The 14,621-nt window shown below is 41.4% G+C and overlaps 1 protein-coding gene across 2 annotated transcripts; it reads right to left on the bottom strand.

The window, feature by feature from the left end:
* Positions 1-4,313: 4,313 nt before the first annotated feature.
* Positions 4,314-8,570, bottom strand: Lsm5 (LSM5 homolog, U6 small nuclear RNA and mRNA degradation associated). Of its 2 annotated transcripts, XM_021250162.2 has the most exons (6): positions 8,418-8,523; positions 7,952-8,196; positions 7,367-7,462; positions 6,054-6,081; positions 5,084-5,156; positions 4,314-4,572 (listed from the first exon to the last, which is right to left on the bottom strand). In XM_021250162.2, the coding sequence occupies exons 1-6, from the start codon at positions 8,489-8,491 to the stop codon at positions 4,540-4,542; spliced, it is 549 nt and encodes a 182-aa protein (XP_021105821.1). In that variant the 5' UTR covers positions 8,492-8,523; the 3' UTR covers positions 4,314-4,539. The 2 variants fall into 2 exon arrangements, with proteins under 2 accessions (XP_021105821.1, XP_004872266.1); XM_004872209.4 differs by lacking the exon at positions 7,952-8,196 and having other exon boundaries at positions 8,418-8,570.
* Between the last annotated feature and the right edge of the window lie 6,051 nt (positions 8,571-14,621).

The following is a 14,621-nucleotide window of genomic DNA, read 5'->3' as shown; positions in this document are numbered from 1 at the left end:
CCCCAGATGAGCCGATTCACTAATGAAGTTTCCACCAGGGTCGCCCCTGGCTAAGACAGCACGGCTGACTTGTCCCTCGCTGTGCTCTCCCATGCCCACCAACCTCACCTCCCTGTGAGGGGCACTCAAGGGACAGATGTGGGCAGCCGACTGGTCTGAGATCAAGGGCATTTCCACTCTAGGGAGGTTGCTGCTGTCTTCCGGGCTCGGATTCCAAGAGCCCGACTCCTCCCACGCAGATATCCAGGCTTCCCAACCCCGAGACCACTGTGACTGCACTGTGGGCCGACTGTCTATGCCTGATGCTGGCATTAGTGGCAGCCCACATTCTGATCTCAGATCCAATGGCTAAATGGTTTGTTTCCAGCGGGCATGGTGGCGCACACTGTAATCCCAGCGCTCGGAAGGCTGAGACAGGAGGATCTCAGCGAGTTTGAGGCCAGCCTGGGCTATAAACGAGTCGAAGGCCAGCCTGCACTACAGAGCAAAACTTTCTCTCAAAAAACAAACAGAAACCCCAAAACAGTTTGTTTCCCTGAAGCCAGGATTGTGTGTGGTATGCACTGCTTGACACTTCTTCCCCAGAGGCCAGCAGCGGGGCAAGACAGATAATAGACAATGAAATGCACTGTGCAGCCTCCGGGAACTGCCCTGAGTGGGCGAGGGGGGCGTGGGGGACCTGGAGGACTTCCTAGAGGAGGAGGCACTTTAGCTAGTCTTGAGCAGAAGTGAACCAAGACAAAAGTAGTTCAGAAACAAGGCTATCGCCAGAGGCCCGCCTGGAGGGAAAATCCAAAGCAGGGAAACAGCCCGTGCTGCACTTTCTGTATCACCACAGCACGTGGTTGGCAAGGTCCACAGGTACCCTTCACAGTGTCCTGCCAGGACCTTGTGCTCTTTCATAGGTCCATTCCTGCAGGGTTTCAGAGTCAGCGTTACATGCCAAATTCTGCATTTCAGATAAAGCACTCAAATCCTTGCATGCTGTGGAACTCATGTGGTAGGGTAAGACAGGAGACAGTGGGGAACAGGAAGCTGTATTAGGATGGCAGGCTCCAGGATAAGAGAGTCAAGTGAACCAATAATTAGCACACCTCTCTCCACAAATGAGTTCCAAACCAACTGAGAAAAAAGGCAAAATGGTAGACAGGGATCGCTTCAATTACTGACAAGCTAGGTGGAAGATGTAACTAATATCAATGGCCTGTGTTAACTTCTTTGTATGCAACTCCAGAATTCTTCAGATTCACCATCAAACTGCAGGCATTCTGGCCCAGCCCAGACTTCTTCATGTAGGGCCTACAGCTATGAAACTTGAAACACAGAATAGCAGAACCCAATGCTTCCTGCAAGCAACCCCACCTTCAAATGAAAATGAAGTATGCATGCCTACTTTCCTTCTTCCCACATTTGATTAATACATAAATCTATGCAAATCTCCTGAGGCATGGGATGTTACAGGACCTCAAGAGACCAGAGAAGGATTTCTTCAGGTGTATGCTGACCCAAAGGCTGAGCCCCAAACAAAGAAAGGGCTCCAGTTTTATACATGCTGCCAAGGGGGCTATTGTACCTAGTGGTGCATAAATTGGGGGTGGGCAAGCAGAACAAAGGCAGTTTGCAATTTAACCTATCCCAGTGGCCTTGGTCAGGTAAAGCAGGATGCTATAAAACTTTATTGACAGGGACAAAGTTACTGATTTTATCTGTATTAGAACAAAGAACAACAGCGGTATTGCTTAGGTTGGGGAAATTTTTTTTAAGTCCTGCTTCTGGGGGATAATTAAACTTCCTGTACATGGGAGAAAACATCAGGAGCAGAAAAGCATTCCTCCCTTACAGTCTTTTCACTTTCAGCCCCTAGGCTTAACCCTTAGAGCCACAGAGGACCAAAACAGTCTCCTGAAGTCACTCCCACAGCCAACCACTGTCCCTGTGGTTATCTTCCTGGAATCACTGGAAGCAGTTTAGACTTCGTCCCAAAAGGCTCAGGAGGGGTCAGAATACATGGCTTAGGGCTGGGGTGGGGCTGAGCAGTGGCACATTGTCTAGCACTCAGGCTTTGGGTTTAACACTCAGCACAGGGGCAGGGGTGCACCCATTAACTACAACTTTAAGGCTTCTGCAATTCAAGTATGAAAATCCACTCCACTTCCCACCCCAAAGTAGGCCCAGCCACACAGTTTAACCCGGCACTGCCAAATGCCAATAGAGAGACCCATATCTAAATAGAATCCATCTCATCAAATTTATACATAGAAATTTCTTAAAGGTAAATCTCCTTGCAAACCAAACTCCCAAATGTTAAACTCCAATAGAATTAAAATCCAAAACTAGGGCCGGGGATTTAGCTCAGTGGTTCCGGCTCCTGCCTTGAAAGCACAAGGTCCTGAGTTCGATCTCCGGTGCCAAAAAAAAAATCCAAAACTAAATTCCTTATCTTTGTGAATTAAAAGTTTTAAACTCCAACCTTCTTAAAGGCCCAAGCCAATCTTCCCTAAATTCTTATTCTACTTAACCAGAAGGAAGCTTGGTGTGGTGGTGCACACCTGTAATTCCAGCACTCAGGAGGCTGAGCCAGGATTGCTGAGTTCTAGGCTAGCCTGGGCTACACAACAAGACCTTGTTTCAAAAATAAATAAATAAATAAATGAATAAATAAATCTTAACCATAAGGGGTCTTCGTGCTTGGGGAGAGTTAGGGTCCTCTCAGCAGCCACAGCCTGGGCTGTCACTCCTAAGAAAGTGACTTCTTTTTAGGGCCTCAGAAATGACGAGCCAAGTGTGGTTCACACAGTAATTATCCCAGCACCCCGGGAGGCCAAGGCAGCAGGACCACAAGCTCAAGCCCAGCTTGGGCAGCTCAGCAGGACACTGAAAATCTTAAAAGCTGGGATGTAGCTCAGTGTGAAGGCCCTGGGTCCAGCCCCCAGTACAGGGTGGGAAAAGGTAGCTTGTAAGTTGAAATGTACTTCATATACTATAAAAACCACTCTTTTAAAGAATTCAGTGGGTTTTAGTATATTCACAAAGTTGTGCAAACCATCACCAATTTCGCATTGTCACTGCTCAAAAAGCACCATTCCCTTTAGCAGTCACTTTCTTTTCCCTACCCAGCTCCTAGCAACCAGTGATTTTGTCTATAGATTTGCCTATTTTAGACAGTTCACATAAATGAAGTCACATGGTGGTTTGTCTGGCTTCTCTTAGCGTAATGTTCTCAAGAATCATCCACGTTGTTCCCTTTGCAGTTAATATTATTTGGACATGGTACGTTTTATTTATCCAACCACTGATGAGCATTTGCAGTTATTTCCACTTTGGGACAGTTATAAATAAGGCTGCTGTGAACACTTGTGTATGTTTTTGTGTGGGCATTTTTGTTGGGTCATGTAATAGTCCTACTGAATTGTTAGAGGAATCATCAAATTTTTCTCTGTAGCAGCTGCATTTTACATTCCTATCAGCTCTGGTTTCATTTTCTCACCGACACTTTGAGTTTCCTCTTTTTCCTGCTCTTCTTATAGCTACCCCACAGTACACAGGATACGGCTCCCATCTGCATTTCCCTAATGACAATTGCACGCTTATAGGTCTGTGTATTTTCTGGGGACAACTTTATTCTGATCCTTTGCCCATTTTTTAGTTGGCTTGTCTTTTGAGTTATAACAGTTTTTATATGTTCTAGATACAAGTCCCATATCAGCTATATGACTTACAAATATTTTCTCCCATTCTGTGAGCTATCTTTTTTTCATCTTTTTTTTTTTTGGTACTGGGGATCAAACTCGGGTCCTTGCGCTTGCACAGCAGGCGGCAAAACCACTGAGCTAAATAATCCCCAGCCCTTTTTCATCTTCTTGATGGCGTTCTTTGAAGCACAAAAGTTTTTAATTTTGTGGAAGTCTGACTTATTTATTTCTTGTATTGTTTGGATTTGCTTCACTTTTTAATGAGACCAGAGCTAACTGGAGGCAAAAGACTATCACCAGTCCCCACACGAAATTTAGAAAACTCAGTTGCCAACTCCTATCCTCAGTGGTCCTGCCAAGTACAGTCTTGGAACCCAAAAGTGAACAATGCCAAAGAAAAATCTTCATTATGAGACATCAGAGTTCAAACTGAATTTTCTAAGAAATCATTTCAGGTGTTTTAAGTGCACCTGTTCAAAATCAAGGTTCATCAATTTCCTTGAAACTATTTGAGAATCAAATGGTCAAATAAATGACAACACAAACAGGAAAAATGACAGGAATGCAAGTAACAAAGTACAATCTTTGTTCCAATGGCTACTGTACCATAATAAACAACAATTAACCAAAAACATCTTTATTTTTCAGTCTTCAAAGAACAAACTCCTTTTCTCTTTTTCCAAGATAATCATGATTAACTTAGAAAAATGTGTATACATTTTCAAAGCATTTCCCTTTAACGGGAAACTTAGCTTTATAGACTCTAAACATTAAAACATTTAAAAAAATTCTATTTTCTTGTCATCATAAGACAAAACAGAAGCTAGCCTAAATTAAGGAAATCCATTCATACTTCGGGTCCTTCTCCTCCAGGAACCAGCTGCATTGAAGGAAAAAAAAAAAAAAGAGTTTAATAAAATAACGTCCCATCATCCCAAAACCCGGAATTGTTCTCCATCAGCCAAAGCCACCCCTGCCTCTTTCTCACATTCTCATTTTCTCCAAGTCATTCATATCTGTTCACAATTCCTGTCATCATCAGTTAGTACTTAAGTGTCTCGACAATGATTTCTAACAAAACTAAAGATTAAAAAGGCCAAGCTAAGGGCCAGGGATTTAGCTCAGTGGTTCCGGCACCTGCCTCGCAAGCACAAGGTCCTGAGTTGGATCCCTGGTACCAAAAAAAAAAAGCTCAAGCTAAGTAATCTTTAGGCTCAATGCCTTTTCAATAGCTCAGCTTTAGGGCCTGGACCATCAGAGAATCCCTTTCCCATCTTAAACACTACTGGTCCATGAGGATTTAAATGAAGCAAGCACCAGCAGGTCATGTTAGTTTTGCAATCCCCACACCACAAAAAGCATCTAAATAAAACAGCTTTTATATATCTCACCATGGTTATATTATTTCCATTTAGCAAGATCTGATCTAATTTAGTAATCCTTCTTCCTTCTGGTGTGATCTCACTAAATGAAGAGATAAGACAGAGTCAGGATAAACAAGTAATCAAAGCCAACATTTTAGAAATACTTCTCCTCCCTAAAAAGGTTATTCTTGGGACTGGGGTATAGGTCAGTGGTAAAGCACGTGCTCAGCACACATGAGGCTGTGTGTTCAATTTCCGGCACCAAAAAGGTTATTCTTGCATATGAATTTGAGGTGAGGCAATTACATTTATACTTTTCAGAGACAAAGGTAATGTACATTCTTCATCAAAGGCAACAGACTAGATGGGCTAGCCTACAACCCACATAACTGAAGCTTCTTTGTAAAAAGAAGCTAAAACTTTCCAAGATCAAATATGAAACAAAAATGTTTGGATGCTCCAGTCTTTCTCTTTAAACTCATCTATTACTACTCATTCTTATCCATTAAACCAATTTATAATCAAATTAATTTTGAAGAAACACTAGTTGTAAGCTTCATAATATAATTGAGCCATTATTTACATTTTATGTTGCACAGTTAAATGCTCTTATCAGTTCTTTGATGGTTCTGAGCCCTAAAATTGCTGGCTGTTTTTAGTATTTTCTACCTTACAGCTTTGTTTACACTAATTTCCTAGCAATTTAGCAATGATTACATTAAGGTAATAACCTGATCCAATTTTACAAACATCCGCAAATAAAATTTGTCTTCAGGTAATCTAGTGGAAAGTGTTTTCTCATCAATCATTTTAGCAATTCAATCGTACTAAAATTAAAACTGACTTTATTCTGTTTTGGGTTTTTTTGGTACCAGGATCGAACTCGGGTCCTTGCGCTTGCACAGCAGGCAGCAAAACCACTGAGCTAAATCACCGGCCCTAAAATTAAAACTAACTTTAATTGAAGAGGTTTCCTCAATTCTTTGATACTACTTACAACTCAGTGACATCTTCCAGCACCATATCTGAAATTTGGTATTAAGAAAATAAATGTGCTAGGTTGAATTGTTTTAATTATGCCTAAAACAATGGTTAAAATACAAAAGGCTAGCCAGGAATGGTGGTGCACACCTGCAATCTCAGCACTCAGGAGGCTGAGGCAGGAGGACTGCCATAAGTTTGAGGCCAGCCTGGACTACATAGAGAGAATCTGTCTCAAAAACCAAAAACAAAACAAAAAAAAGTTATTGCTCTTGGAAAGTTAATCTTCTTTCAATACACTTCCTCTTAAAACTATCACAAAGGGGCCGGAGATTTAGCTCAGTGGTTCCGGCACCTGCCTTGCAAGGGAAAGGTCCCGAGTTCGATCCCCAGTACCAAAAAAAACAAAAAACACTATCACAAAGGACTAGGGATATAGCACAGAGGTAGAGTGTTTGCCCCACATCCGTGAGGCCTTGGGTTTGATCACCAGTACAGTAAAAACTATCACAAGTTCCCTAAAAATAAAATGATTTTCATTATAATAAACATACTGATTGTGGACTGGTGCAACCACTGTGGAAATCAGTATGGAGACACCTCAAACAACTAGGGCTAGAGGTCCCATTTGACCCAGCTATTTCCCTGCTGGGTATCTTCCCAAAAGAATTAAAAGAATCATATCACAGTGATATATGTGCACCCATGTTCATAGCAGCACAGTTTGTAATAGCTAAAGCTTGGAAGCAGCCCAAGTGCCCATCAACTGGAGACTGGATACAGAAGATGTGGGTTTTGTATAAAATGGAGTACTACTCAGCCAGAAAGAATGAGAAACTAGAGACATTTATAGCTAAATGGATGTATATTGAGGCCATACTCTTAAGTGAAATAAATAGGACACACATGTGTAAATACCGAATAGTTTCTCTGGTGTGAGAAACTAAAAGTATAAATAAGGATTAAAATGATTAAAATGAATAATTGATAATTTGAGATAGGAAAAGGTCCAAAGGGATAGGGGTGGTGGGAGGGGAAGGGGAAAGGAAAGAAGGGAAAGGAAAAATTATGAGAAAAGAAAAAAAATGGAAACGAAGTCTGTGTAAATAGGGATGGGCACACAGGTAATGGGGAAAAAATAAGAACCAAGATACATCATGTACAGGTACAAGCACCCAATGATAAATGTAAACATATTGTTTATCTAAAATGTACCAATAAAAGAATTTTTTTAAAAAAATCAAAAAACATACTGACTGTGTATAGTCCATATGCTGCTATTAAATATATAAAAAAAACCTATGCTGCCACCACTTTTTAAAAGGATACTGACAAAGTCATCAAATCCTAGAAGAGTGCCAACAATTTCCTTATCACTTTTCATCACAATGTGAATTCTTGATCCTATACACTTGTCCACGAGTTCTGTGGAGAGAAAATGATTATTTTATCTGTTATTTCAATAGATCACTGGAGTGTCTACTTGTAATCATTATTTGCATATGACCAAGACCTAAGATTTTAGGTCTTTCGGTTCAAACATTAACAAAAAAATTTTCCTTCACCTTCACACACCTCTTCTTCCTGAGTAGCAGTTTACTCATATGGTTGTGGCTTTATCCTTTACTCGACTAATACAGAAAGACACACAACACTCCTCCCTAACTCCACTAGGGCAGACTGTGGCTATTTTTGGCATAATTGTTTCCCCGATACAGAACGTGGCATATACGGGCATTCCAAGAATCTGCCCTATGCAGGAGTGAAGTTTTCCATTATAACCACATCCACGTATCACTCTTCAGCTACAAAACACTAGAGGAAAGGGGCATAGTTATCTTCGCCAAGACCTCTTTCCTGTCACTTCTTCCCCTCTTCCCAGGAAGTCTACCTCCTGCACAGCAGCCTGCACACCTTTAGCCCGCTCAGCTGCCTTCTTCAGCTTGATGTTCACTGCTGTGCCATGTAAATTCAATGGCTGGGGTTTAAGTTCGCGGTTGGACAGTGCCCCGCCATGTTCTGCGAACCGCTTGCAGGACGGATGGGTGGATGGGTAGATGGAAGGAAGGATGGTCAACTGGAAGAAAAGCAGGGCCGGCTTCCACCTTCCTCTTTTCGGTTCTTTGCGGGCCGTGGCGCTACTCGCAGGGCTGCATAAGCTGAAAAGGGGCCGCTAACCTAACACCGCCCCAGAGCTCGCAGCGCGGCGGCCGAGCACGCCCGCCCGCACACCGCGCTTCCCGCGCCTCCCGCGCGCCCGGCCCGCAGCCTCCGCCTCCCCGCCGCGGAGAGGAGCGCGGGGGGCCACACAGCTTCCCCCTCGGCCAGGGCGGCCTCGGTCGCGGCTCCCCAGCCGGGTTCCCCGAAGGCACACGCTTACCTAGCGGCAGCAGCTGAGACGGGTTGGTGGTCGCGTTGGCCGCCATGACGACGCCGGAAGTGGACCGCGTCCATCTACGGACGGCGGCTTTAAGCGAGCGCGCTTCCGCTGCGCCTGCAGCCCGGGCAGGCACGACCAATCGGAGGCCGAGCGTGCGATCGGGACGCGGTGAAGCTCCAACGCGCCTCCGCAGTACCCACTGTGCCCCGAAGTCCGGGCCGACCTTAACGGTGTCTTGCCTCGGGAACGCATTCCTCCTCTAAGCCAGTAGCCCACTAAACGGAAAGTTTTATCACAGTCGTCTAACCTTCCCAGAAAACTGCGTCTCGTCTCACGCTACGATCTTTGTTCAGGACAGTAAATCAAGTCACAGTTCCCGCCTCCGACTCGCCACGCTGCCATTTCTGCAAAAACTACTCATTTCCTTAAGGAACCTGCCGCTTCTAAGTCCAGAGGACTGAAAACTACGAGGGATTTAAGTTTACTTAAATTTAAGTTTACTACTGTAATTCATCGTTCTTTTTATCAGAGTCTGGTTTAAAATTTATAGGCTTTTTATTCCACAAGTATTGTCTGACAGGCAACTACCAGCTGTCATTATATGTGGAAGTCATTTGTAAAAATCATGCTTTTGCACTTATTGTAAAAAGGATAGAAAGTAAACTCTTCCGCGGTCCATTTTATATTTGCATTCTAGGAACTTTGCACCCTAGCAACCTTTTGAAAGGTTGCTTGATAACCGTCATACCTTCCTTTAACAAATAGGTATTTGCTGCATGCTGCTTGCCCTGCAGTTTTCCGAGTATAAAGCAATCTTCAGACTAGAAAAGGTGTTCTGCCCTTGGAGGAGCTTAAAGAAAAATGGGGGTTACTACAGCGATATATGTGTACCCATGTTTATAGCGTCACAGTTTGTAATAGCTAAAGCTTGCAAATAGCCCAAGTGCCCATCAACTGGAAACTGGATAAAGAAGATGTGGGTTTTTTATAAAATGGAGTACTACTCAGCCATAAAGAACGAGAAACTAGAGTCATTTATAGCTAAATGGATGCATATTGAGGCCATACTCTTAAGTGAAATAAATAGGACACACATGTAAATACTGACTAGTTTATCTAGTATGAGAAACTCAAAGTGTAAATAAGGATTAAAATGATTAAAATTAATAATTGATAATTTTAAATATGAAGAAAAGTCCAAAGGGGTAGGGGTGATGTGAGGGGAAGAGGAAAGGAAAGAAGGAAAAGGAAAAATTATGAGAAAAGAAAAAAAGCGGAAATGAAGTCTATGTAAATAGGGAAGGCTGGAGGGGGTGAAGGGTGCACAGATAATGGGGAAAAAATAAGAACCAAGATACATCATGTACAGGTACAAACACCCAATGATAAATGTAAACGTATTGTTTACCTACAATGTACCAATAAAAGAACTTAAGAATTTAAAAAAAAAAATGGGGGAAACAAGTATGAACTTCATTTCAAGGCGCCATGAAACAACATATAAAGCAAATAATAATATCTAGGAGCTTCAAGAATCCTAGGGAACTAAACTGTTTAAATTTCAATTCAGTCCTAGCTTTTTTGAGAGGGACAGGGGCTTCCATAATTGGGGCCGGGGCTGTTGTTGCTCTTTGGGTTTGGGTTTTTTGTTGTTGCTGTTTTTTCCAGTAAGGGGGGTCAAGCTCAGGACCTTGCACTTGTCAGGCAGGTGCGGCGCCACTGAGCTACATCCCCGGCACCATAAATATTGAACACCTACTAGAATCCAGAAGTAAATATACTTCTAAGTAATTTTACAAGCATGCTATCAGGCAAATATCATGATAAAGTTACTTGTATTCAGATAAGTTAACTTGCCCACTGGTCTCATAGTTGACCTAAGAAACTTCACAAAGGAACTGACAGCAGTCTAGGCTTGAGGGACGAATACGAGTTGGATAGACAGAAAATACAAGAGCAGCATTTCAAGCAAAGGGAACACTATGCATTTGGTGCACCTCCAAACCTCTATTGTTGACCTTTGATGTAATCTTACACACTTCCACTAAGTTAAGGATAAAACCCTTCCCTTCCCAAGTGTATTTCCTTAATAACCACAGCCTTCAGTGATTTTACTTTATGATGTTCTTCCCACAGCCCAAGTCCTGATAAAATCTCGCTCGACCTTCAGGACCATGCTCAAATATGACCACCTTATCTGACTTGCAGACTTGTACTCTGTCATCCTCAGGTAGCAATGTTAATAGCGCTCAGAATGTTTTCATCATATTTTCTCTAATTACTCAACTAGGCTATCTCTACCCAGAACACTGAGTTCCTCAAGGGCAAGAAAATTAGGAAGCAGTAGAGTATATTGACTAAATCTATTGGTTTTCAATGAAGTTGCTTACATTCAAATTGCAACTCCACCACAATTCCTTTTAATTTATTTAATTTTGTTTATTTGTTTTTTAGGGAGGAGGTTTGGGTACTGGGGACCGAACTCAGGACCTTGCACTTGTGGGACAGGCAGGGGGACCACTGAGCTAAATCCCCAGTCCTAATTTAGTTTATTTATTTAAGCTTTTTAAGTATAAATTTACCCATTGGGAAAAATAGTAACTATTTGTAAGTTTATGGTGAAATTAAATGAGATAATCCATGAAAAGTGGTGAGCACAGGACCTGGCACTTCGTAAACCCTATTAAACATGAGCTATTATTACTTGTTATCCTTGTTTCTTGGTACCTAACATGACGATTCACTTAGAGTAGGAGCTGCATGGAGCTAGCATTACTAGCTGGCTTCAAATTTCCCTCTCTTCCCCCAACCCCATACCAGGGATCAAATTCAGGACTTGTGCTTTGGAGGCAAGCAGCAGCACCACTTAACTAAATCCCTGGCCCCTAATTTCTCTTATTTTTATAACCAGACAGAAACCTCTTTAAGGCAGCAATCTTTCGTTTAATTCACTGTGCTATCATAATTTCCAAATGTACTCCAAAGTATAATGAATGCTCTCCAAATTGATTGTATTTCACTTGAACCCATGAACATCCTCCTTAATTTTCATAAAGTTCTAATACTGAGCCAGGGATTTAGCTCAGTGGTTCTGCCACCTGCCTCGCAAGCGCAAAGACTCGAGTTCGAGCCCTGGTACCAAAAAAAAATTTTTTTTTTAAATAAAGTTCTAAAAAATAAAATAAAATAAAGTTCTAAATACATAGTAGTGGCACATTTATTTGTGAAGCCCTATTCCTCCTCCCTTTGGTTTTTCTTGTCTGTTCTTATCCCTGTTCTATGTTCATCACACCAGAATGAGAATATGAACCAAATTCAAGGCAACATCACTTCATAACAGCATTCAAAAATATACTTGAAGACAGTCAGTGCCAGCTGGCCTGGGTGCTGCACCCACCTAACCCAGCACTCAGGAGACTGTGAGTGACCTGGAGTTCAAGGCCAGCCTGGGCAACTTAGCAAGACCCTCAAATCTTTAAAAAATTGAGTTTTTAAGTTTTCCTTTACAATAATAAAATGAATATTAGCAATTTTCAACGCCACTAAAGAAAAAACTATTTAGATTCTCAAAAATGTACTATGGATAATTTATTTACACAATAACATTAATAAGGACCGCCAGATGGGAGTGTTCAATTTCATTGTGTTCTTTCCTGAGCCAAGACATGAAAAGAAACAGTCCAAATGACAAACTTGAAAATTTGACATAGCCTTACACGTCAAAGATTTTCTCTTTTTAGCTTTTTTTTAACCAAGCAGACATGAATAGAATTTATAATTCATCATAAAATATGTAACTAGAAGAGGCTCTTGAATGTATTGTGTGTTCAGAAGGCATTTTTAATTTTTCCCCCTGGAATTAAATGTCATCACATAAATAACAACCAAGACTTTTCTTTCAAATAAAATTAAGAGGGCCCAGGATTTAGCTAAGTGGTGCCACACCTGGCTCACAAGTGCAAGGTCCTGAGTTCGGTCCCCAGTACCAAAAAATAAATAAATAAATAAAATTCAGAAAAGTATTCAGTTATCTAAAACTAGTGTTGATAACCAGTCTTGATAATTTCCTTCAGTTCACTTTTTTTAAAAAAAGACATTTAGCCGGGGATTTAGCTCAGTGGTTCCTCTGCCTGCCTCCAAAGTGCAAGGTCCAGAGTTCAATCCCGGGTACCAAAAAAAAAAAAAGAGAGACATTTCTATTCTTTTTTTTTTTTTTTTGGTATCGGGGATCGAACTCGGGTCCTTGCACTTGCACAGCAGGTGGCAAAACCAATGAGCTAAATCCCTGGCCCCATTTCTATTCTTTTCCAATAGATATTTGTCTTTGTGGACTATATACTGCTAATGAATTAATTCTACATTAATACAACTCATTAATACTAAGGTAAGGAAGTTATTATTCTACACTGTTTGGGGGTTTGTTTGATTTTTTGTTACTGGGGATCAAACTCGGGTCCTTACGCTTGCAAGGCAGGCAGAGGAACCACTGAGCTAAATCCCCGGCCCTAATTCTACACTGTTAACTGGGCCAGTCTGTATATTTAGAAATGGGGAAAATCCTGCAAATTCCCTTCCTCACACTCTCTACCAATTTTCATAGCTTCTTTATTTATAACATTATCTTATTTACTTGCTTATTTCAGTACTGGGGATTGAACCCAGGACCTTCACACTGAGCTACATCTCAAACCTTTTTTGTTTCTTTGTTTGCTTTGACTCAGGGTCTCCCTAAGTCACTCAGCTGCCCGGGCTGGGCTTGCACTTTTGACCCTCCAGCCTCAGCCTCCCGGAGTGCTGGGACGACAGGCAAGCATGCACCACCATGCTCAGCTATAGCACTATTTGAAATGGTATCTTTTAAAAATATTTAAGCATAATAACTATGAATACATGATTTAATCTTAAGTGAAAGCTCTAGGATACAAGATAAATATTTATAAAGTTGTTACTGGGCCTTCTGCATAACGAATTAACTGATGTTCACTGCAGAGTGTTAAATGCTCTGTTCTGACAATTATTTTCAAAAGTTTTATTTTTTTTCAATTGTTTTTAGACTTTTATTTTAGCTATCCCAGTTGTGGAAAATATCAGCCATGTTACATCAAGAAAATAGTCAACACATTAAGTAGTTAACATACCAAACAGGTGACATTTCAAGAAACAGTATATTCTGTATACAGGAAATAGTATAGTTTCACACAGTTCTGAGCCATTTTTTAACATAGAAAAGCATGGATAACAACACAGCAAAAATTCTACGGTACTTTTATTAACATTAAAAAATTCTACTGAAAAAAAAGTTCTACTGAATCATAGAAATCAAACTTCATTCAGGAAACCTACTGTTTTTCTCCATTATGCTTAGATTAGAATGAGGTACTTTGGTTATATTTCAAGACCACAAGCGGAAAATATAAAACGCTAAGGTCACCTACAACTGATACATGCAACTCATCACGGTAAACTTGAAGGCCAGTTACTGTGCTACGCCAAATCCTGTCTGAAACAGGGACCTACCTACCCTTTAGTTCATTCCAAAACTCCGCTGCATAAAGACTTGTTATAGACTTGTTTTTCACTTTAAATTGATAAGAGATTCATCACTTTTAAAAAATTTAAATAATAAAATCAGTAAAGGAATTAAAAACTTCAGTGACAAAAGACCCATGTATTTCATGCTGACCATAGTAAAACAAGGAAAAGGTGGAAAGGAAACACTACTTTTTTTAAAAAATTGCAAGACTAGAATAATCATTTTACAGGTCTCCATAAACATTCCAAACTCCTATATATAAATTTTAATTTAGAAAAAAAATGCAATATGAAACAAAAGAGAACTTTTCGGAAAAGCAAGCAATTTAGAGGTGAAGACAGATCGCAGTCTCCACCTGAGAGACTCCAACTACGAGCCGAAAGAAGTAGAGGGGACAGAGATATTTACAAAGAAGGAAAGCTGAGAATAGAGGTGGGAGGGGCGCAGATTTTAAGAGAAAGAAGAAGCAATAAAGAAAAGCGGTTTAACACGGAACCCACAGAAAAAGGAGCAGGAGTAGCCCTCGCTCGAGACCCCGCCCCCAGGCCCCGCCCCTCGGCCTCCTCGAGTGCCCCCGCTCCTCCAGGCCCCGCCCCGCCCGCGTCCCCTCTGATCATTTAATCCCGCCCCTCGGGCCCCGCCCCTCCAGGGCCCGCCCCGCACCTCCCACC

Source organism: Heterocephalus glaber, unplaced genomic scaffold (assembly GCF_053883595.1).
Source record: "Heterocephalus glaber isolate CG9 unplaced genomic scaffold, H.glaber_assembly_v1.0 deba00001111, whole genome shotgun sequence".
NCBI classification, from domain to species: Eukaryota; Metazoa; Chordata; class Mammalia; order Rodentia; family Bathyergidae; genus Heterocephalus; species Heterocephalus glaber.
This window is presented reverse-complemented; position numbering and strand designations above follow the sequence as displayed.